This window comes from Tribolium madens, unplaced genomic scaffold (genome assembly GCF_015345945.1).
Source record: "Tribolium madens isolate multiple individuals breed KSU strain unplaced genomic scaffold, Tmad_KSU_1.1 Scaffold_96;HRSCAF=242;Tcas5.2_LG5, whole genome shotgun sequence".
In the NCBI taxonomy this organism is placed as follows: Eukaryota; Metazoa; Arthropoda; class Insecta; order Coleoptera; family Tenebrionidae; genus Tribolium; species Tribolium madens.
Genome location: NW_025401068.1, coordinates 7,215,945 through 7,240,642, shown reverse-complemented (window position 1 = coordinate 7,240,642; position 24,698 = coordinate 7,215,945). Strand labels below are relative to the sequence as shown.

General features: G+C 33.4%; 3 protein-coding genes across 3 annotated transcripts; 2 read left to right on the top strand and 1 right to left on the bottom strand.

Annotated features, from left to right (window-relative positions):
• LOC123012960 (protein odr-4 homolog) lies at positions 1 to 1,770 on the top strand. Its single transcript, XM_044411209.1, has 6 exons — positions 1 to 193; positions 246 to 752; positions 801 to 980; positions 1,031 to 1,235; positions 1,283 to 1,465; positions 1,540 to 1,770. The coding sequence occupies exons 1-6, from the start codon at positions 98 to 100 to the stop codon at positions 1,695 to 1,697; spliced, it is 1,329 nt and encodes a 442-aa protein (XP_044267144.1). The 5' UTR covers positions 1 to 97; the 3' UTR covers positions 1,698 to 1,770.
• LOC123012961 (nuclear migration protein nudC) lies at positions 1,767 to 24,692 on the bottom strand. The gene is made up of 5 exons (XM_044411211.1): positions 24,524 to 24,692; positions 24,393 to 24,470; positions 23,995 to 24,336; positions 1,965 to 2,362; positions 1,767 to 1,885 (listed from the first exon to the last, which is right to left on the bottom strand). The coding sequence occupies exons 1-5, from the start codon at positions 24,605 to 24,607 to the stop codon at positions 1,834 to 1,836; spliced, it is 954 nt and encodes a 317-aa protein (XP_044267146.1). The 5' UTR covers positions 24,608 to 24,692; the 3' UTR covers positions 1,767 to 1,833.
• LOC123012962 lies at positions 20,712 to 23,938 on the top strand. The gene is made up of 4 exons (XM_044411212.1): positions 20,712 to 20,844; positions 23,021 to 23,122; positions 23,172 to 23,508; positions 23,593 to 23,938. The coding sequence occupies exons 1-4, from the start codon at positions 20,815 to 20,817 to the stop codon at positions 23,616 to 23,618; spliced, it is 495 nt and encodes a 164-aa protein (XP_044267147.1). The 5' UTR covers positions 20,712 to 20,814; the 3' UTR covers positions 23,619 to 23,938.
• Positions 24,693 to 24,698: the final 6 nt, after the last annotated feature.

Here is a 24,698-nt window from a genome sequence, read left to right as displayed (position 1 = left end):
AATACACGTGCCATTTGTGTCAAAATTGACAATACCAAATGCCAGTTGTGTCAAATTAATTTTTGTACTTTGTTAAATTGTTGTAAATTTCGTAATAATGGTCCGCAGTGCCGTCGTTGATGACCGCCTCTCTTCATACTTTCACAACGTTGCCAAACAAAATAATTATTCAATAGGATTAATTCTAGGCCAGGTAATCTAACCTCGCTTTTCAATCCATATGTTCAAACCCCCCAATTTATTAGTCAGTCTCCGGCAAAGACTACGTGATACACTTTGCCAAGACTCCCCCCGTGCATCCCCATGAGTCTAAAGACAATCCCCCTCGTCTCAAGAGCATAAACGACGTGAATGAGGAATGGGTGGCTGATCATGCTCGTCAGGCTACTCGCATGCTCCCGGGGGGCATGCATGTGTTGGGAGTATTTGTGGTGTCACCCGACGATGTTTTGAGCCCATTTTCACCCAAAATAAAGTCTGTTTTGAACCGGGTGCACAAACATCTAGAGTCGCAGAAATATCTCTTTGGGAATCCACCAAATAATGAAAAGCTTGTCTTGCACTACTCCACGACGAGTCAGCAGTTCACGGGTAAGAGTTTCGAGGTGGGGATTGGGAGTGTTAAGCCTGCGGATTTTAAATTCTTGACAAGTCCGATTAAATGGGCTCAAATTCAGTGTAAATATCAAATGGACCAGGTTTACCATATCGGCGAAAATGAGAGTGATTGGCCACTCAAAAAACACATGGGGGTAAGTTTTACGGGGGTAAGGGTCTGGCGTAATTGTGTCCCTTTTTAGATCATTTTGGATAGAATGAGTAAAAATTTGAAGTCGTCGGTTTTTTTGTTTGATGGGGAATTGAAAGATGGTGAGGAAAGTATTGAAAGTATCGGTAAAAAGAAAATTCCAAGGAGTAATAAATCGAGTGGCCATGGGGAACATTTGAAGCCCCTCCAAGTGTGTATTTTACAACCCTGTGTAAGGTTTTGTCTCACTCAAATTTCCAAAAAAATAAATCATGGGTTTAGGACGGCAGCGATCAAAATTCGTTCGAAATCAGCGAAACTGGCAACCAAATTCGAATTTTCGGACATGTAGTTACGAAATTGTGGTTGAATCCGAAAATTTCGGTTGAGGCGGCTGCTGTTGCTGTTACACAAGACATAATGAGGAGTCTGTCAACTCGATTAGAGATGCATTGGGATTCGTTGACTGAAGAGGAACACGGAGAAGGTTAAATAATTTGGTAAATGACTTTGGGGCTAATTTCGATGTTTCAGATATGAATAGTGTCCATGAACCTCCGCGTCGTGTTTTAATCTCACTCCCCAATAGTAATATCGCAATTTCTGATTACCTTTTCCCTGGAGAAGGCCCCCACGATGCGAAAATTTCGCTTGAAGAGATGCTTGACATTAAGATCCATGACGAGGCTGATGTTATGGATGTGGAAGGGCAAGCTGGTAAGCATCAGAAATATTTTGACGCACGAACGAAGCGAGTGCTGTGATCAACCATATTAATGTTTGTTTTCTAGATTTGACTGAGTATTATAATGAAGGAATAGAATCAGAAAGTGAAGAAGTGGTCACGAAAAAACCCGCTGAGAATAAATCCTTATATTACATTGGTTTGGGAGTCGCCTTACTAATATTGATTATATCCCTTGTGATACATTTTATCCAACAAAAATAAAGGGTAAAATTGTTTGTTTTTAGCTGTTACGTGTTGCATTTATTTTTTTAATTCAATAAAATTTTAATACGTGGTGTTAAATTTTATTATACGCAAAAAGAATGAATACAAAATACAAACAGATGGTGAGTACTATCTAATTAAATTTACACTTGGAGAAATCCATTTCGGGGTGCTGCTCCATAAACCTGCAAAAAAGTTATATTAGGATTAATCACCGGTTAACATACGAGTGCATAATCAACACTAAAAATTATTTTCACGTACTTTTTAATAACGTCTTGTTTCTTCTGCTCGTCACTAGTCGGCAGCCCCAGTTCCTTCTGTCTTTGATCATACATCATCTTCTCGACTAACCCTCTTGTCTCCCCATCCAAATCGCTCAACTTAGACGGTTCCGGATTAATCTTTCTTGTACTGATTTCCGGATCGGAGACAACCAATTTTGACCACCAATTCATTTTATTTATCTTTTCCAAATTAAACAAAAGCGTGTTTCCATCTTCAATCACCCACGTAGATTCTTCCAATTTGATTTCGTGTGGGAAATCGTCATCTACAATCGGTGGTTGTCCTTTAATTCCGCATGTCAGATGTTTCTTTGTAAGATTCACGACCAGATCTTTCTGTTTTGCTCGGAAATTGATATTGAGCGGTATTCTCACCTGCAACAAGCGAATACATTTTAAATTCAACAACGCATGTCGTGATTGGGTCAAGGTTGGCGACATCAAAGTGGAGATGCACCGTGTCGCTAACCTTTTCAATGGTCAACAATGTGCGTGCCCCCAGCGGTGGGGCGCGGACCGGACCCAGAAAGGAAAAGGTTAATTGGGGGAATGTGAGCGAAATGAGAAACGAGTTGATTATGAATGTAATACAATAAGTCCCAAACGCAAAATTAGGATAAATAAGCAAAAAACAAACAATTAGAAATTTGTGTTTGCACTTAAAAAGGCCGTCCCATCACTACGAAAAAGTTAAGTTAAAGTTGTGCTTTTATTGAAAAAAAACACGAAACAAAGCTCTACGACGCTAAAAAGTTTTTTTTTAAATAATCTCATGAATTCAGTCTTGGAAATAAAATTCCGATACTCGTTTGATAAATTAACTTCCATTGGGTGTTCGGAACCCCCGACCGATGCCGTCCTTGTCTCACCTCTCGGGGTTGGGTGTTGGATGGCGGGCAGGTACTGAAGAAATTATCCGGGCGACCTTTACAAACAATTATTAGACCGCGACTACGTCAGTCGTTGCGCAAAAGGGATACGACTTAAATTGCTATGAATTCCATGGGAGTGTTGCGAAAGGTGCACAAGAACTGCATTTGGTCTTATCTCAAAAACGTTCATATCCTCAAACAATAACCGATTTTTCCTGACCTCTCAACACCCGGATCGATCGACATACGTTCACCTCAAAACACTGAGGTCGATTAATTAATTCTAGTGTTAATTTATAGACGTGGAAGGTTACTAATTGATACTTGCACCTTATCGAGAACAAGCGACCCTTAATTGCATTTTTCTAATTACTGGTAATTACCAACTCCGGCCGAATTGCAGCAAACAAGGAGCTCAAGAGCACAGAAAGAAAAATCTTCAAGGGTGCAAATGAGATTCTTATGAAAAGTTGAGCCATTATAAGCATCGCTCTATCACGATTGTGCTAAAAATTACTGTAATATCGTGAACCGGCTGCCGTTTTATTTGTTGTCTTTACAACTTCATTATCTACTCAAGTTATATCTAAAATGATTTTTGATCAAATATATCAAGCGCTCTGATGTCAATATGACAAGTGGTGACAGCCGAAACTCGTTTTTCATGGCTAACTAGACTATATTTTTTATTACTTCCTCAATTTTAAGAAATCCAGAATTTTAGTTGAAAATTCGATCAAATTTATCCAACCTTTTCCATTAACTTCAACTACCATTTAACAAAATATTGATCTCCAATTATTTTGATCCACAACCTTCGAGTTGAATGACAGCTCTACTATACTATAGAACTGATTCATTGAATAATATTGAAATTCATTATGTCTAAACGCATTCAGAAGGTTATATTTTAATTCCACTTTGAGCATAATCTTGCGAGAATTTTTTCGCAAATTATTTTAATTTATTAGAGGGAAGTTTAATATACACATTTATGCATTGTTGCGACATGAAAATTTAACCTTTTGTACTAATTTTTATTCAAATACCTCAAATTTTATTCAAACTTCTTGAAGGTTAATTAAAAACTATTTCGGTTTAAACGCAGTTTTATTAAAAACTATTAACTGACTAGACACTTCCGGTTAAGCAGGAAATTAAAAGAATTGTGATTAATATGAAATAATTCTTAAGCGGCTTATGTTGAGTACGCGGGGGCTTAAATTATTTAAATAGATTCAATCCAATTGAAATAATTAGCCTCACTTGCCCACAAATAATTTTGGAAATTATATAAAAGTTACGACGGTTCCTATTATTACGAAAATTCATTAAAAACTTTCAAAATATTGCAAGTATGCAGTGCGTGAACCGATTTATTTTCTTACGAATGTAATTTGCTCCAATAAGTCTTGTCACAGGAAATCTTCTTTGACGGGTTTTAAATATTGCAAAAAAATTAATCCGAAGCTAAATAATTGCCGACTAACAATAAAATATTCTCGCAACCACAATTGTGTAATATCAACCAACATCCAGATAAAAATTCAGCAAAGCAATACCTCGAGGGAGGTCAAAAGTGTAAACATTTCATACATTCACAACCACTCCGTAATCGCAAGTATTAAATCTCGATGTATCTTAATTAAAAACACAAAAAGAAAATTTATTGCCGAAATACAAACAATGAGATTTAATTCGAAAAAGACTCACTGCCAATGCCATGTCAATGCTAAAAAAATTGCGCCACGATTAGTATCCATCCAGCATATAAAACAAATTACAAGGATTCGACCCCTCTGACTGTTTTCGTAATGAAGACGTGTGTCAAAATTACTTAACCATAAAAGTGTTAAAGTTTTAGTATAGTTTTGAGCCGCCGAGTGAAATATTGACGCTTTTTGTAATGAGTGACGACGTAAATCAGGTAAGCGGTTTTGCAATGTTTAGAGGTAATTTACGTCGGCGTAAATAAAATTACGATGGCTGAACGATAAGATTAAATTTGAAACGGAAAAGACATAATTAGAATAAGTATGTCATCTGTTTTATTATTTCGAAAAAAAGGATTAAAAAAGGTTAAGGAGGCAATTAGAATCATGCAAAGTGCATCGGAAAGCCATGATTTTTCACGCTGTGCAATTTCGATCAAGATCCGAATTAATTAAAGATTCACCACGGCTACTCTTCGTGCGGATATAATCGAATACTCTTTCAATTGATTAATGATGGTATAAGACGAAGTCTTTTATTTTTAAAGTACTTTGTAAGCCTTGGAAGACAGTAATCCATTTAATACCCCAAATATGTAACTTCTTTTCAACTATTTAATACTCCTACATATTTAAATAAATAAATAATTTATAACCAAAATTTTCATTTTCATTTTAGATTCATTTTTTGCAAGTTTTTGTGATTCAATTTGTAGAATATCGACTTTTGCAATTTGTGGTCAAATAGTTAAAATATTCATTTTATTTATTTATGTAAATATCTGCCCCTGTTAAGGGTCGATCTGCACATATTCGCGACTAGTCTTTTTTATTTTAATGAAGTCATTATGTTAAAAATAATGAATAAATATAAATAAAAATTTAATACGACCCCACCTATGTAATTAAGTTTTACCATTAAGAAATCTTCCATTGTTCGTTCGGTAGGCGTTTGAATTTATTTCCACTGATCCTTTCACACTTATAAAAATGTGCAATTTTTTTATTTCGGTAAGCTTTTATACATGGAGCTCTTCAATTTTACATTATGTTGCAATAAAACAATCAACCTAAAAAAAAAATGAATTCTACCGGTTTAAAACCGAAGATTTACATTTTTATAACCGTTTTTAAACTGCAGGATCTTCTTCAAAAGTTGCAAAACGTCATTTTTATGCAATTTACGATCGCGTACATAGATAACATTTTTATTTTATTTCCTAAATTTCAACATTTCAAACAATGACCCTGTTGATGACAACACTAAAAAATATTCGCTAATTGTTTATTTACAAAAACTGAAAAACAAACATTGCCCACATGAAAAAAAAATAAGTTGTTAACTCTTCCTACTTAAAAAATTACGGATAGATCTCCCGATCTCTAATTATTATTAGAAGGTTAATTTAATTATGTCGTAATATACTCATCTCAATTTTAACAGACAATAAAAATAAAGTGTGGGCAGGGTAACATTACGAAATCTTGCAAATATTTCACTACTGTTTGAGTAATTCCAAGAATATGAGGAACTGCACTTCGTCCACGAAATAATACCAAGGCCGGTGGATCAATATACATCCCGAAATTAGTTTAAAAAAACTGAAATTAGGCAAAGGTCAAATCGCCCATTCACTTAAATGTCTTCCTGTATTGCATAACGTTTTGTTAGGGATGTCTGGAGCTATTTTTAGACCGGCGAAAATCCGGGTACTAGCTGTCCGGAGTTGGGTTTTTCAACATCCGGTACTGAAATAAATCGAACGTTGGCGTATACGTGTTAAAATAATAACAAAACTCTAGCTATTCATTTTCTAATAGCTCATGATTTCTACGTATTAAGTCGCAGTTGACACATCTAATAATACAGGAAATACATTGATAAGACCTTGACTCCGGGTACATATTTCGGCTTCAAAGGGACTGCAGATGATTTATTACGAAAAAGACAATTACCCAACACGACATTGATATTTGCCTCTTCTCGACTTTGGCCTGTTAGCTAATAAAGGAAATTGTTTCGGGATATGGCAAGGTTGACAAAATCCAAATTGATCTAGATGTGCGTCAATAAACCACAGGGTCGCTGTACGAAAGATGACTCATTGAAAGGAATCCCCAGATGTCATCTGCGAGAGTCATCTTCGAAGTTGTTGAATTTAATAAAAACACGACAACTCGATTTCGTAATCGTCAATCAATTTAGCCGACTATAAATCACCACATGGCACGTGTAATAACAAGTTATATGTCGCAGAAATTACACGATGATTACAAAACGATCGATTTGAAGACAGCCGTGACCTATGCCAAGAATGTACCAGGAAGGCTATTTCGTACATAATATGACAAGAAATTCGCTTTTAAAACTTTAAATTATGGATTTATTACATTTTGAAATTAAACCACACCCCAGATTGAAACAATGTTCCAACAGGCAGAGGCTTGAGCACCTTGAATTTGTTTTCAATTATTACATGATTAAATAAACATCCGGAATTGCACAAATTAAGAAAAACCTTTTCCCTTTAACGCATTTCTGGGCAAAGTTGACGAATCCGTTCTTTTTTCTTTTTAATTAAAGAACAAGGCCGCACTCGTATCCAAACCGGCTTAATTAAATTCACTCCGAAACAAGTAGTTAGCGTGACTATAACCCTGATCGCTTTTCTTTTAAAATTAGCAAATTCAACAAATATTATATAATTCCATTTGAAAAGAAAGTTCGGGTAAAAACATTCGTACATCTATTTGAATAATGAATAAACAAGTGACCTCTTGAAAATCACTCGAATAATATTTAAATTACAAATTTATTTCATTGAAAAAATGTCAATGGGACACTTGTCTTATTTATTACACGACAATGGCCTTAACTACTTACTACTGTATGGAAAAACTATTCAAATAAACTAGAAAATTTAGATAAGATAGGTATTTTAGGAAATTTCGATAAAACCTCGATAAAAATCAAGGTGTCGGTGGGCTTAAGCCTTGAATGAAATTTATACAAAAAAAAAAACTATGAATTACACTAGAATATCGTGCGCCAATTAAAATTTCTGCAGGGGTAATAGAAATAAATCTTAGTTTTAACATTGAAAAAATTAATAAAAATTTGTCGAAAGAAAATTCCGAATATTTTAAACCAAAATTCATTGAAAACTCTTTTGTTTACTTAATTCCATTTATAAAGATAGAATTTAATTATTGACGGTTTTTGTGTATCTAAACAGAAAAAAATACCATTTACAGATTTAAAAAAATAAATAACGTAGAAAATTAAATGTAACGGGTGGTGAGTCAGTCCTATTTCAGTTTTAATTTTGAAAATCGACTTGTGAATTTTTTTCAAAGTACATACTATTAAAAAATTGTGTATAATTCAGCTTTGTTCACTTTTTGAAGGAGACCACCCGCTATGTAACGATTGTAACGTGAGAAAGAAACTGCTTTTAGTGAAAATAATGAATGCAAATTGTGCTTTTGCTGCACCTACACAGGTTTGAACAATTAATATTAAAAAAATGGCACGTGTAAATAAAATTGAAAGGAATTATTACATAAAGGATTCCGAGAGTATAATTTTCAACTTCTGTAAATAATATTTCATGAAGCACTCACTGAAATGATTTGCATGACAATACTAATATACATTATCGTATTTTGATGATGCATCAATCGTTTTATTATTATTATTATTATACTCAGAAAAAACAATTACAAACAAGTTCGAGCTGAACTTAATTACCGTTTTTTGAAATTTTTCGAGTAATGTCTAATTCATTTTTTAACAGTTATATAAGCGAACTATAAAATAAATTAGAATACAAAAAAAATTCAACATAAAAAAACACATCACTTAAATAAAATCAAATAAAATATCGGCATTCGTGTGGCCATTTTTTCCATAAAATCAAAATTTATTATGTTGAAATTTTTAACGAGGCATCTGTCCAAATAAGCACATCCAATGCCAGAAATAACTGGAAAATTCACCTCTTATGAGAGAAAAATTAAATTTTCATGGACAAAATTAAAACAAACATGACAGTGAAATATTTTATTAATATTTAATGACATCCAAGTTACGCATTTCTCGTATTTTTGATACCAAATATTTCGGTAGAAGATAATAATCAATTACAAAAATCTCGTACACCTAAACTAGTTTTAATTGTCGGCGCCCAATAATTTATTACAATCTCGAGTAATTAAAACTTCAAAGCGAACAATTATCCTGGAATTAATTAACATTTTCGGTTTAGTGTGAGATTTATAGTCATAATTCCTCTTTTAATTGGTGATTTCAATACTCGACCCATCATTGAAATCTCTTTCCATTCCTCGAGTTATTTTCGGACATGACGTCACGACAATAGTAAAACCAATTACTTAGATAAAATTCTTCAAATTTTTCAATATTTTATTGGCACCATCGACCGAAGAGCTATTTATAAAGACTCAGCAAGGGCAAGGTGAGACTTTTTAACCCGTAATCGACGTGAACGTTAGGCTAGATATTTAATTGCGAAGGACGAATTATCGCCCATTAAGTAGTTTAATTAACCAAGGAAATGTCAGTCACTTTACCATCTGCAGATAATGATTCGCTCCTGGCGTTGAGAACCTCTCAGGACATTCAATAACGGCGATTTATTGTTCATTGCAAAAGATGCACCAACCTTCAACCCGGAAAAAAATCATTCCTTTTGCCTTTCGCAAGAAATTTTCAGATCCTTGAAGAGTGTTTAATTTATATTTCGATTAAACTAAACATAAAATTGGAAAAAATGTATTGTAATTGCATGTCACGACACAAAAACCGATTTTACACAACTGCAGACCCTTGACTTCGTTTCCTAATAAATCAACAATCGGCACCGTTTTTGCCTCTTGCTCAACCTCGTCTTATCATCGGAAAAATTCATATCAGGAGCGAAAGTGTGGCCACTGTCTTTGCCTAAGTCTGAAAGAACCCATGATTTATTTACTCTCAGTGACGCGTTTAGTGTAATTATTCATCGGTCGAAGGCTGAACGTGTACTTAAATCGATTTGTATAAATTCAATTGACCACAACATCAATTTTAGCGATTTTTTACTCCGCTCCGTCATATTGCAATTAATGTGGAAGTAAATCAGTTTGGGTTTGCGTCAGCGACTTAATTGAATCCGAGACGATCGGTATAGGCACTTATGCCTTCTTCCTCGAGACATTCATTGTAGGTTTATCTGATCAGTGATAAATTCAAATGAGGTTACTTTACCGGAAAATTAAAAGGAATTTATTGTGGATAACGATTGTGAAATCGCTGACATACAGGAGTACTCACTTCGAGAAAAGATTAAAGAATTTTAATTGGAATAACTCGAATGTGGTCATTCTTAAAATTATTTTAAATATTCATTTATTCTTAATGTAGTCAAGATCATCACCTATCTCTTAATGACACCTAATAAAGGCAATCAACTGTTTGAATGCTTTTAAAGGTAATCGATTCACTTTACAGATTCTTTTGTGAAATTTGAAGCGTAACTTGAAGGTATTTGGCAAGCATTTTTATTACCGATGACCACAACGCTAATACAGAGGATTCGAAAATAAAAAGCTTCAATATCTGTTCATAGTAGAATGATTTTTTTGAATAAAATAAATTTACATATATCTTCGAAATTCTTAGAAGCCTCACTTAAATTCTCTCAAACTATTTAAAGAATTAATTTCGCTATAGAACGATCCTGCTCTGATATAATAGTATGAAAAGACCTTGCGAAACCTTATGTGAATCCTTAAATATACCATTTAACCCTTGATTAGAAACAATTTCGTTAATATTTTTCCAGGACTGCTAAATATTCCCAAAAACCTTTGAAATTCCCAAAAAAATTGTTAAGATCCTCGAAAACCTTACATTAAAAAAATCCTGGAAAATGTTTTTGGAGCGGATAGATCTTTTTAGTTTCAATACAAAAAATTAGCCTGAAAGCTTAAAGCTAATACCGATACATAAAAATTCTAAAAATTCCCTAAAAATGCCACGAAATCATCGAGGAAAGTTGAATTTTTGTTTTCACCCTTTTCTTGGTTACAATTTTTCAAGAAAACCCAGTGTGTGTAGAATTTTGAATTAACTAATTCAAGTAACTACTTGGTTTATAAAATACTTTACCAAAATAAATTTTGCAAATATCTGAAAAGCAACAAATCGTTGCATAACATTAATGAAGCTGAAACATCGTCTAAATTTATGTTAACAAATTCATATCCAAGCAAAGACAGAAGCTGGAGATTTTCAGCTCTCGAAAACATAAAATTGTAACACTGTTGCCTCATTTATTTGAATAATTACCCATAATATATACGTTTAATAATCTCATATTGTGTGTAAGGTATGAATTAAGGCTTAACTTATCGTTTGCCAAGATAGGGAATTTCAATGCATTTTTCGAAAAGGTTTTTCTCGGCTATTATAAGGAATTTTTTGGTTTTTATTTTTTTGATGAAACCATTTTAGATATTTCTAGGGATATTGTTATGTAGCTAATTTAAATTCTTATTTTTTATATATTTTTTAACTTATTTTTTATAATAAAATTATAGTATTTATATGGAAACTAACAATGTCCTTCCTACATGTACCAAAGACCTTAGGAAAAAAAAAATGAAATCATTCGGATACTTAATAACTGTAAAATCTCTTGTGGAAAATATTATTAACTTTCGTAGTGTGAAAATCGTCTTGTCTCTCTCAACCCTAGTTCTTTTTCACAACAAACTGAGCTTACCCTAAGCAGACCCCCATCACCGGTTTTATCTGATTTATGACCTTACAAGGGATGTTTCGCATCTATAAGGAAACAACTAAAAGTACAAGCTGTAAAATTAGGTCATTTTAAGAATTGATGTAAAAGATGAATAAATTTAATAAGACAATGTATTTACACCAGATAATTCTATTTTTCACCAAAAATTAAGTGTAATTATTATACAGAAATGTTAGGAATAACTTGAAGCCCTTTTTTCCTACTGGATACCTGCTATGAGTTTTTTTATCCGTTAGGGGTAGTTACTGATATGAAGAAGTTTACAAAAGTAGTACTTATTGTCTTCATAACAAAATACTGTTTATTGCTTGAAGGTATGTAGGTAGAGAAGAGGCTTATTTTCCTATTTGGCTGTTTCTAAATAAATTTAAATTTGAAGTACCAAATGCGGGGGAATGCTACTTTGATTTCATATAATTCTAAAGGTAAATATTTACATTGTTTGAAAAAGGCTGTAAATCAAAAAAGTCCGGGATATTATACTACTAAATATGTAAATGCACAACAAAAAATAAAAGCAAATAATTTAAAACGAAAATTAAATAAAAATAATGACAACAATCTAGTAAACAAAAGAAAATTTACTGAAGAAGCGGATGGTGATTATGGTTGTGTTGTGCAAAGATGTTTTGAAAGTAATTAATAAAACTTCTGAAGAAATTCAGATAATTTTTAATCAAACAATTTTATTACAATCACTATTTACCAGCTTATGCTGAAATGTGTTTAAAAAATAGTTGCTCTATGTAAAGTACAGCCGCTTGTAACTTGTAACGATAGTGTTTTTTATTCCATTTGTTACTGTGATAAGTGCTAAATAAATAAATAAATAATTCAGCCCTACAAGATTCCTGCTTTCCGGTCGCTAGATCGGAGAGTACCCTGCTTTCCGATCGCTAAATCGGAGAGTGCCCTGCTTTCCGATCACTAGATTGGAGAGTACAAGTCACAAATCGACAGTAATAAATGATAATAAGTAATTGTCAAAAAATTAGTACTTTGTGAAGTATTTTTGTCTCTCAAAATGTTTTTATTTTTTTAACTTTTTGTAATACACATAATTCCTAAGCACAAACCGTCCTCAGTGAAATTAATATAAATATCAAGTTTTTTTTTAGGATTACGTATTGGACTTAGTGCCTTTATATTAAACCTATCACTTTTTAAATTTATTTTTAAATAGATGAATAATTAAAAAATTGAAGTTTTGAAATGAACTAACAATTCTCTTCTTGAGGGGTGCAGATGCATATCTTTGCTTGGAACTAACGCAATAAAACGATCATGTTTGTGGGTTACACCCTGCGATGAGGCCCTATTCTAAAATTTATTACTTTATTACCAGTAGGTACCCGGGTCGTATCTATCGGCCTTTCAAATTTGCTGTCGTTGAAGGAGATATGAAGACCGATGAGTGCAACAGTGATAGCCGGCTGACGCATAGAAAATCGATTAAAAATGACGAATTGCAATGTTGTATAACACAAAAAAATTAAACATACAACTGCAGTTCAGGATTTACCGTTATCTTCTACGATGAAGAGCCTTAAGACGTATCCAAACTCATAATTGTAACACACGATAACCGATCAAATTGTATAATTATTGATTAATGATTTTCCTAAACAATAACAATATATCACTACCGATTTTATTAATTTATCATTTTAATTGGAGGTTTGCACCGTTTAAACATGTCAAAACCATGGGCGGTGTAATTTTAGCCAAAGGGAATTCCTTCTAATAGCCATGAAATTCCCAGTGCGATAAAAGTTTTTTGACAGTTTTACCACCTGACAAAAGCCGGATTTGAATAAATTAGGAGCTGCATTACATAAATTTCGAAAATCAAAAACCGTTAAATAACTGGACTTCGGGACATTACAAGTCATCAACATTAATAATTAAAATATTAACAAGACATCTAAATGAATTTTCATAAAACTGTCCATTTCACTAACGAATGATTCAATCAAAATGTTGTGTAAATCCACACGGGACAAATCCAAAGCGGTAAAATAACAAATTCTTTATTTCCTTGTAAGGGAATGGCATCAGTGCGGTATTAACGACCTGTTTGCATTTAATACCCACATTTACAGTTACATTGCGCGCAATTTGCACTTTTCCTATTATTAGTTAAAGCAAACTTGAGTAAAAAAGTTAATAATACATTACTACCAATTACTGTCATGCGACTTATATAATCCTTTGCCTTCCCGCACTGAAATCCTGCTGAAAAAAATTGGACGAGGTCAGGTTCTTGCTCTCGAAATTATTTTTAAATTGGATCCTGTGTACGCGACCCGGACTTAGGAAGGGTCAGTTATTGTAACGAATCGTGATTCTTAAGCCGAACTCATTTCCAATTTCGGCACGTTTCCGGTCAATGTCATGCGACTACCGGAACAAAATTTCAGAAAAACTTTCAGCGATAGTCATCTCCGCTATCGCTATAATTAAATTATTAATGACGTAGAGTCCGACCCTGCGCTCAAGTTGAGGGTCATTGCCTGAAAACTCGAGCGAATTCTAATTTTTCCAACTCCTTGAAACTTCCACTGCAACAAAGCTAAGGTCGAAGCTTAAGAAATTTTTTCAGAAGTATTATAAATGCAGAAGTATTTCGAAAACGACTATCGTCACGTTAGTTCAAATGCTGAATCTTTTTTCATCTCGAGAACATGAAGGTCTATGCAAAAGTTGTAGAAAATGGTAAAAATTTGATGCTAATTGTCAGCGCAAGTCGACATATGCTAATTGAACGGCAAACAATACCGACAATGTTCTTTGTCGTAAGATACAATAGGAAACCTTGATTAGACCAATTTGAGCATCAATGAAGCCGATACAAACACTCGGAAACTTCCACAACATTTAAAAGCACACGAAGTCCTTTCGATTTTTTACACATATTTTATCTGGTTCAAACGAAAATCCCCTTTCTTCGTACTTGAAAACGTCGCGGGTATGAGGAAACCTCATTTGATAAATAAAGCAAAACAATCATTTTTTCTGCCTCGGATAGCTTCATGACATACCATAGTCAAGTTTGATAGATTGGCAACAATTTCGAATTTTCAAGGCCGATTGTATTTTTCGCATGTCTGCTTCCGCATATTTTCGTATCGACATGCAAATATGAACTATTTGTTGGGAAAATATTTAAACTCATCGATAGCTAACCGTGACACTGAGTTACGTAATAGGATCGCAACATCTGATTATCTTTACGTGTTTAAGGTTGTGTTAACACTCTTTAGGCGAAAATAGAAATTGCGGCTATTTTTGGAAAATATGCGAATGAGTTAAATCACAACAATAAATATTAGAATAAGATTAGTAAATTACTACATTCTCTGTTTGCGTCTGCGATGCTATATTATTGCTATTCTACAGCACTTGTTTGAGGCCTAAATCAGTCATTTTAAAAGACTTGCATTCACGCATCTGAAATATTTAAAATGTGACTAATTAATACGATGGAAAGTAACAGTCATTCTGAAATTTCACACAAAATGAATTAGTATATTTGCTCATTATAGTCATCGTATGTATAAAACAAATTAATTTGTACGGTTCACATAGCACGAGGTCTTCCATTGGTGTCATGAACTTTTTTGTAATTAGCTGATTAACATTAAATCATGACTACTTGCGCTTCATTTAATTTAAATTTTTAAATGCACCCATTTTACACACCTTACGCATTTTTTATTTCTGCACTTGTCACATCCTGTTCTATATCCTTAAGTTAGGTCACTCAAGTGACAATCGAGAAAACATGCACTTGTTACGTAAATCGAGTAGCGGAATGCGAATTAAGAAGACGTCTCCTAAAGATCAAAACGTTCGTCTTATTAGTCCCGTTTGCGTCTCAAGGGCGTAAACTTTCATTGTATCGATGTATGGCCTCAAAAAATAAGATAACGATCTGGGTCTAGTTGAAACAGATTGAAAAAATAATTTTCATGTAAATATTGTCGTAACCGTGACTGTTGAGTTAAACGGAACACGCTTCTCGATATTATTTATATTATGCATTGATGGTATTGAATATTAGAATATTCATTGGGTCTCTTGTAAGGCTACCGATTTTTTTCTCTAGTGCCTCCTGCTATTCGCTCTTGACGCTCTCGAAAAAACCTCAAATCACAGCAATCAGCACCAATTACACTTGTTTATTTACATTTTGAAATGGCTTTCTTATTGAGCCTCAAGGCTCACTGGGTATTAGCATCCTTAAATTTACTGAAATCAGATCTAGATCTCTACCTGTCAATACCACCCTTTCGAATTTTATCTGTACTTGACCTTAAACGGTTATAACAGTACGTGTGTCAAATCACATAGTATTAAAACACAATTTAAGACACGATTTCAGCGATAATGACGTCATTAACAAATTATCCTATTGATCATGTCATAGAAGTGGTCAAAAGTCACGATACGGGTTATTTTGAATTCCTGAAACTGTAAATTCTAATGCGCGAAATGCGACATTCTTGAATAATTTTTATGAAAACTGAAAAATTTATTTCCTGGGTCGTAACTTTATGATTCGATGACAATGTTAAGTTTCTGGTTTTGGTAAAGCAACAGTAAATATTTAGACGCGAGCTTTGTTATGATTTACCTTGATGCCAATCATGTAAATTGAAAAACATAAAAATTAACTTCGCAGCTGGCGATAAATTATCGATTCACTACCATTTTTGAGGATCTTGCTTCTGTTGTTTGGTACAAGGGTAACAATGTTCTGTATTTTTGAATCAGGAACGTCATTGTAAAGTATAATGAAACAAAGTGGTGGTAAATGTCATGACTTTAATTCCAGACAGTGATACGTAAAAAAATAAGAAAAAAATGTCACCGCATCTAATTTAGAATTTTCTCTTAATTAACATTTGAAAAAAGAGGCATTAAAATATGAAGATGATAAATTTTCCTGGTAAGAACAAGTTAAGCTAAGATTTATTATATCAGCGTTGAAAAAATTCTCGGGATTATGACGAATATACCTACAGGTAAATTAATTTTTTTAACTACAAAAATAAAAAATACACATATTTAAATAATTATAAAATTAGAAAAATAAAACAAATAAAACAACTTTCTTCAAAATAAATAACATTCACATGTAAGATCCAAAAGTTTAAAAATAATTTAAATTAAACTATTCATAAAGAAAATAAGCAAGATACTGAATAATTAATAGAATTGTTCAGTTACATGTAAATGCATACAGGATGTAATTAGACACCTCTAACGATCCTATTACTATTAGAAAAATCTAACATTATAGCCCCTCAACAGTCACATAAACTCAGCTATAATCCCGCGAAAAAGACAGTACACCTAGTTTATTTCTCTAATCCGATTATCATTTTGTTAAAATTATTGCTTTACAGCATATTCATTATTTCATTTGCTTCAGCGTAGTCAAATTAATTTCACGGTTGTTTTCATTACCATAAATACATTAAGCGAGTCATTACGCCAATTAAAACAATTTAAAAAAAATGCAGAAATACACATACGTATACCTATACACATTACATACCTTCTGCCCTGATAAAAACCCATCTTTCTCGAAGCATTTCGCACTAAATTAAACCCCAGGTCGACAACTTGCAATCGCAACTGGATGAAATCTTGCCGAAACATAATATCAATTTTAATTCAAGCATCTCGACGATGGCCAGATTAAATCGCTCCACATCTCTTGCCCGATATAGAACCGATAATTAGCCAAGGCGAAGCACAAAATGATTGATTGTAATAAAAGTACCAATTAGATTAATTTGTTTGCGTATGTGCATGTGTGCAGTGATAAATCCAGGAAAGGAATGTCAAAATTGACCAAGGACTGATTGATCGCAATCGCAGACTCAATAAGGATAATTAATCAAGAGGGTTTAAAGCCGGCCCTGCAACCGTTTCGCAATTTTTTGCATCCGTTTCATGAACGATTTATTACACAAATCGTTCGAATGGAGTGCACGTCCGACGTGACTTGTGTCGACTTCGCGCAACTCGTCACATTCATTTAATAAAAACCAACATCGATGCATTTCCAAGGACGCTTTCCTGGTGATGAATCAAGAGATAATATTATTGTAACACCGTTCCGCCTCAATGCAACCAAATCGAAACACATTCACTGGGATTTTTTTCGATTCGGCAACGACTAAATCGTCTCCTGGTCGGTCAAGGAGGCGCCTTTCGGAAAAAGCTCGCTTCGAAATATACCAGTTTTCTGTTAATAAGTAGGTAAAAATTTTCAAGGCAAATGACTCACGACATACTAATATCGCTAACTTACCTACCGGGTTTCGTAATTTTTAACACTAAAACGTCTGCAAAAATTCGCTTTCAGTAGCAGGAATCAAAAGGCACATGCGGTCCTTTGTTGTTATAATCGAAGCGAGAAAAAAAGTATAAACTGCTCAAGTGACGACTGAGTGACATTTAATGTGACTCACAAAGAATTGTTTCTGTGAAGAAAGACAAGAAGGACCTAGGGGCGTGGCTAAAACCCGACACCCTCCCTGTATTGGTTACAAGTGCAATTTCGTAAATATTTCCTGGTCATTTTATAGTCATAACAATGTTTCCATTTTTTACGAGAGAAAAAACCAATGACAGCAATTAACAACACTTGATAATGGAGATGTTAAGATATGACTCACTGGTGCATTATAGCAAGCATCACTTTTATTATATAACGTGACAGGAAAACACAACTAATTGTTTCCTTCACAATATTTATAAAAATAATTTAATTAAGAATTAACTGTGGTTGAGCTTTGCGAAACAACTACATAATTAGTTAGTTATTTGAAAAAATCTTTCTTTGATGAAATGAAGAGAACTAGATAGTTGAAACTGATTTAACAGCTATTTCCAAAATTACTATTGTAAAAATTTCTTAAAATAAGGTCAAAATGTATCTAAAATTTGGTTAAAAAAAACGGAAAAAGGGTTATACGAATTTCATAATTCGATATAAACAATTTTAAATATAATAGTAAATCATGTTAATACTCAATTTAATCAAATTCATAATTTTTAACAATTTTAGAAAACAAAAACATTCAACAATGTAAAAAATAAGAAAATTTCTCACCTATAAGTATACGAGTACACAAAAAGCAGTTATTTTGCGTTCGCAATATTTCGAGCTTTCAATAAAGTTCAGTAACATAAAAATTTGTTTTTGTTCCCCCCCATAAATGTAACGTCTCATAAAAACTTCATTGTCATTTTTTCTAAATTCAAAAAAGTTAATCTTAAAACAATTAAACAGTCATTTCATAATAGTAGTATAGTCGTCTGCATTTCTCAATGTAAATTAAATAAATTAATAACAATCTAAATAAATGAAACCAATACTAAATTTTAACATTATGTTATTGCTACGAACTGTACAAAATTCCCTAGAACCATCAAAAACTACTCTTATGTGTATTAACTACAAGTACAAAAAATAAAAACATGAAATGGTAGGTATCACATCCATACGAGTATATTAGAAAAAGTTTTCGAAACAATATTTTTTATTGACAATATTGACAAAGTATTTCAATAAAATATGATAATCAAAACAAGAGACAAAACACATTTCTCATGTTAAACCTATAATTAATAACAATGTCATTTGTATGAAATAATTTAGTAAAAGGGTCTATCCATTACTTCCTAGCCGAGAGCAATGACAGTTTCAGATTTACCTTTTCCATAATTTGTATGGGGGCTACCTCGTTTATAAATCTTCACAATATCAGCTCAAGGCATTTACTATGTATTTTTTTTAAATGTATACCAGCAACGATCATTTAGGAATAAGTTGTTATCTTATTCTAATAAAGTAAACAAACACCTGACAAATTCAACTCATTCGTAAAAAATCATACTGAAAAATCTTTCAGGAATATAAATGTCACATTAAAATCGCAGTACATAAACATTTCAGCACCATCTTTACTTCACTTAGATTATCATTTTATTTTTAAACCCACCGACCAGGATCTTCGTTAAATGGCCAATCTTAATATTACTCTTACTACTCGTTACCGAGAATCGTAATTTTCAAAAAAACTCATTCTTCCACAAAATAGAATGTGGTTGTGACCTCGGATCGGCTGTGATTAAATCGGAATTTAATCGGGTACAATTAACAAATTATTATTGGAACGAGTTTAAACCGAGACGAGAAGTAATCTCAAATCTCGAGCGTATTTAGCACACAACGTGTAGGAGAAATTTATAAGTGCATGGGCGACCCGTTTTGTGCAATCTAAGCCCTCGTTTTTAACCCATATATTTCAAACAAAAGAGCCAACGAAAATTGCGTTTATTAATTAATAAGATGATTGATTTATCTAATTATAGACAGATAAAAGACACACCTGCACGTGTTACATAATCGCTAATTAACCGGTAGTGAAGAATTTCAATGGAATCCATCCGATTCGACAAGTTTTAAAATTAATGACTTCGCGACTCGCACAATTCGAACAATTTAAATCAATGAATTTATTTAATAAGATTGAATATTCAATATTCCGGTACAATAAAAGTCGGTATGCCGATCACGAGACTCAATGGCAACACTTTGAATAATTGTGATTTAACAAAATTTTGTCCAGTGACTGATTACTTTTCAACAATTTAAAAAAAAGTATACATTACAAGGATATGTATTGAATGTGTAATTAGCAAAAAACAAAACATTAACGATCATCCGTGATTAGCTTTCATGGACATTCAAGATGAGTATTTCTTTATTAAATTTAATTAGACCCATCAGAAGCAATAAGGAATTGATTTTTTTACTTACTTACTCTAGAAAAATATAACAAATAAATAAATTAGCACGCACGTCATAAATTAGATGTTTTAAAAACAAATTAACACATTTTACTTCCGCAATGGTGCTACCACTTATTTACTAAATAATAATAATTAATTAAAATTTCTGACACTTTGAAAATAGATATTTTTATTATTACCTCGATATCAAATTTGTCTAATTTCCGGAATTAATCCATTTCGGAAGCACCAATATCATAACTCAGCATTCGAAAAGTTGTTTATTTAAATATTCAAAGGACGTGTTCTAAGTGTAAATCACCCGAAACGATCAATCGGAGGTCAGTTTTGGTCATATTCTCGAAAATTGTTTTTCCAAATTAAGAATCAGGTCATTACTAGGTATTTATTAGATCCGGAGTCTGGCACCGGAGCGCGTGCCGCACGCCGGTCCGGGCGAAATAGCGGACATTACTAGACTTATTTAAGAAATCGCTCCGGAGGATGCTGAAACAGTAAGCACGGTACGCGCTGACAGTCAAGATTGAGAGTTCTGAGAGTGGTGTGGTTTGTGGGTGATTATTTGATTTACATTCAAAACCATGGACAACAAAGGTTTTGAATCAGATAACGTGAGTTTAACTTTTTTACATCGTGATAAGAAGCGAAAAAATATTTTTATCAGCAATCGTACACAAATTTTTTATACAAAAAATTTAATTACATTCAAATTTTAGTGTGATTAAAAAAAGCAAAGTAGATAACTTAATTTTAATTACTAATTAATACTAATCATTAAATTCTGAGTTGATTTTAATATAATTATACACTGTTTAATAATTGATAAAGCAATAAATTTTGCAAATAATTCATAAATTTCACACATTGACATTGATCCCGACGAAGGCAAAATGCAGACACGCACCTCCCACGCAATAAAAATGCAGCGATCATTTTCACACTTCGGCAATTAACCCGATTTTGCAACATTCAATTGCAAAGGATGTGATTAATGCACTCGTATTTCGTGCTGTTGCAATTAAAGTTTTAATTAAGAGAAAACTTGGTGTATTCATGATTTAAAGGGTCTCTGCTTGAAAAAGACTGACGTTGAAACCCTACCCAAAACCTTGACTCAGTTCCTTAATCACATTAAATCACAACGGATAATTAATAAAGAAAAAAAAATAATTACAACTTGCAACTCGTGAAAGTTACTTCCTAGTGAAAAAAAAAATGTTACCCCTTAAAATCAATATTCATTCGAATTAACGCAACGATGAACACGACCGATTAAAATAAATAAGAAGTTTGTTGTGTAAACACGCATCCTCTTGTTTTCCCATTATTTAAAATAAGGTAAACAGACTGGCATTGACCCGAAAACACGATTAAAATTATAACTTTTAATGAAGATTGTTAAATAAAAAATCGAAGATTCACAACGGCGTGCAACTCCCCGGAAATTTTCACTCACATGTTTATATAAGCAAATGAGGAAGTGGAAAAAAAGTAGAAAAAATATCACTCGAATTAATTCATAGCCAAAATATTCGGTCTAATAATTTCACCAAATCCAGGAGAAAGGATGATTATAAATTGTGAGATAGTTGGTGATAATTAGTAGCCGTTTCGTGACCTGTTCACACAAACCACTGAATAAATTGTGGTACAATAAATTAAAATATCGCTACAGCAATTAGATTGTCTACTAAGATGTGCATATGGAGGTTGCCTTTGAACACGGTTCTTAATTGATGTTGATTAATACCGCACTCATTAATCGTTTGCAATTTGCATGAAACTATAAAATATCGTTTAGGTCACTAAACCTTCACTTGGAACTTTTCAATTTATCTTCTAATTGTTTCACCCGGAGTCTCCGGCCAGTACATAATTTACTGTTGTAACCAAGAACGTTCCAATATTCTTCCGGCCACTAAAAAGCATTAAGCACGCGTCAATGTTTGGATTAAGTGATTATCTATGATGCAACAAGAAAATCCACCAATGTCGTCACCGGTGGAATTCACTGCAATGAGTAGAATCCGGAATGTGTCAAAACAAATATTAATGGTTTTAAGCAAGGACGGTTCGATTGTGAGAAGACGTAAATAAAAACATCGCCGAATTCCAGGAGAGAGGTTACAGTCATTGTCGCTTGAAAATCTTCGGAAGAATACCGAGAAAATAAAAGGCCACTAATGAAAAATTAGACTACAAACGGCGGCCGTGACCGAGATAAAAATGTATTAGCGTGTTTCACTGATTACTTGGATGTCAATCTTCCTACCTTTCAATAAGCAAGTGATTAAATTCAATGCTACCGAACGCCGATATCAAACAATAAAATGTCAGAATGTGTATTTTTATCAACAAAGCCAATTATTACAAAATGTCATACAAACATGATCTATAAAAATGAGCGTCACGTTCGGCGTTCAATGAAAAAAACATGCGTCCTAATAAGGAAATCGTCCATTGATTAATAAAAAACGAGGCCGAAATCTGAATTAACATAAATTAACTCGCTACCACTAGTCACAATTTTCACAAATTTTTTTGAATCCGTATAAAGAGAATGTCGAGACTCGGATTACCGGTAATTGTTTTTTACGTGAATGCAATGTGACAGGCCTTGGGCCTCGGTGGTAGCTCATGCCTTGGCAACCGATAAATGCCGGATCGATTCCGATTTGACACCTGCTTAAAGTCTTGCATAATGCGATGAATTAACAATAAATATGCGACCTTCGATATTAAATAACAACCACTTACTTTAATTACAATTAAAATTCATATTTACAGACTCCGGCAGAGCTCAACAAGAGCTGGCACATCCCCAGGCCCACACTAGCTAGAAGCTCAAAGAGTTCGCAGGGTTCGACATCGAGCAATAATAGCACACAGGTATAAACATTAAGAGAATTAAAAAAATATATGTTAATTAAATTTTTAGAGTGCAAGGTCCGGTTCGTTACTACTGACAGCAGCTAATTTAGCCCAAATTCAAAATGAAAACGCCGATAAAAACACCAGACAACAAAACATTCAGTATTACCTCGAACAAACAAACAACAAAGATCATATAGCACTACCCGTTAATGATTTGAAGAAACCAGATCCAGATGCTGTTTCAGTAGCAAGTTCGATGCATTTTACCGTAGTCAATATGAACACGAAACCTGTGGTCAGGCAAAGAAGTTTCTGTCGAAAACACCAATTGACGATTCTAGTTTTGACGATGTCCGCTTTGTTTACCATAGGGATCATGGCGGCGATATTTCTTTTAGAAAGTGAGTTATTTCAAAATCAAGTCGCTAATTGACAGTCTTTTGTCCTGTCGCAACCAATTGGAATTGATTTTTTTATTGTTTCAGTGAGAGCGAAAAGACAACGGTACTAGGATTAAGACAAGCATAGACATTTCTCGCCTAGAGGCTAAAAATTGACGAAGAAGCACTGAAATGTCATGCTTACTTATTAACGTAGTTAGTTATTTAATTTACTATTTAATTAGAATTAGCAACTGGACCAAAATCGTGGTTGTTTTAAATCATAAGCTATCCATAAGTATTCGTTTTGATGTTACTGTGATATGTAAAAGCAATCATTACAGCATTGTATAGTATTTATGAACAATTTTAAGGCAGGTACTGAACCTCCTTGAAAAACTTGTAAATTGATTTTTAATTAAATTATATAAATAAATCATTTCCTACAAAATCGAAATTCTTATTATGACACTTTTCTACATCAACATAACCACTCAAACCACATACCTCAACGTCTTGGAGAGTTTGAGTCCATCTGTACTTTTCTAAATCACATCCATTACCGCTATTTGGTTTTAATTTTCCTATCTCTGAGGCATCCTCGTCATCCTCAATTTTCTCAGGCACGGGCGCTGAGGCCCCATTACTGACCGCATTTTTCTTAGCGTCTAATTCAGCTTGCAACTTTTCAGCCTCAGCATCAGTCAATTCGGTAATTTCAGCCGGTTTTACTTTCTCCTCTTCTTGTTTTTTCTTTTTAGCGGCTTCGCGTTCTCGGCGCTCTTTTAATTCAGACTCTTGTTTCTTACGACAAACCTTTTCGTATTTTCTAAATGTGCTCATTACTAACTGAAAGAAGAAACCTCATTTTCATACAAATTGCGCCAGGTTTTGATCAGGTTTACCTTTTCCCATGCTCCTTCTTCACCCCCGGTGAAAAAATCTGTCTTGCGGCTTAGAAAACTCACGAAAGTGTCCAATAACTGAAGTTTTGTGTCATGATTTTCAGGTTAGGATAAACAAATTCAGGGCTCACCTGAGAAGCGCCTTGAGGATGGTGTTGCGCTATTGACAGAAAAAGAGAATCAAATTGCTCAGTCTGATTATCATCACCACTCATTTTGGAGCGTCACTGTTGGTCTGTTTTCTTTAAATTTGCTTGAAAATCGTGGAAATTACTACACTTATCGACTTAATATCAAGAATACCAA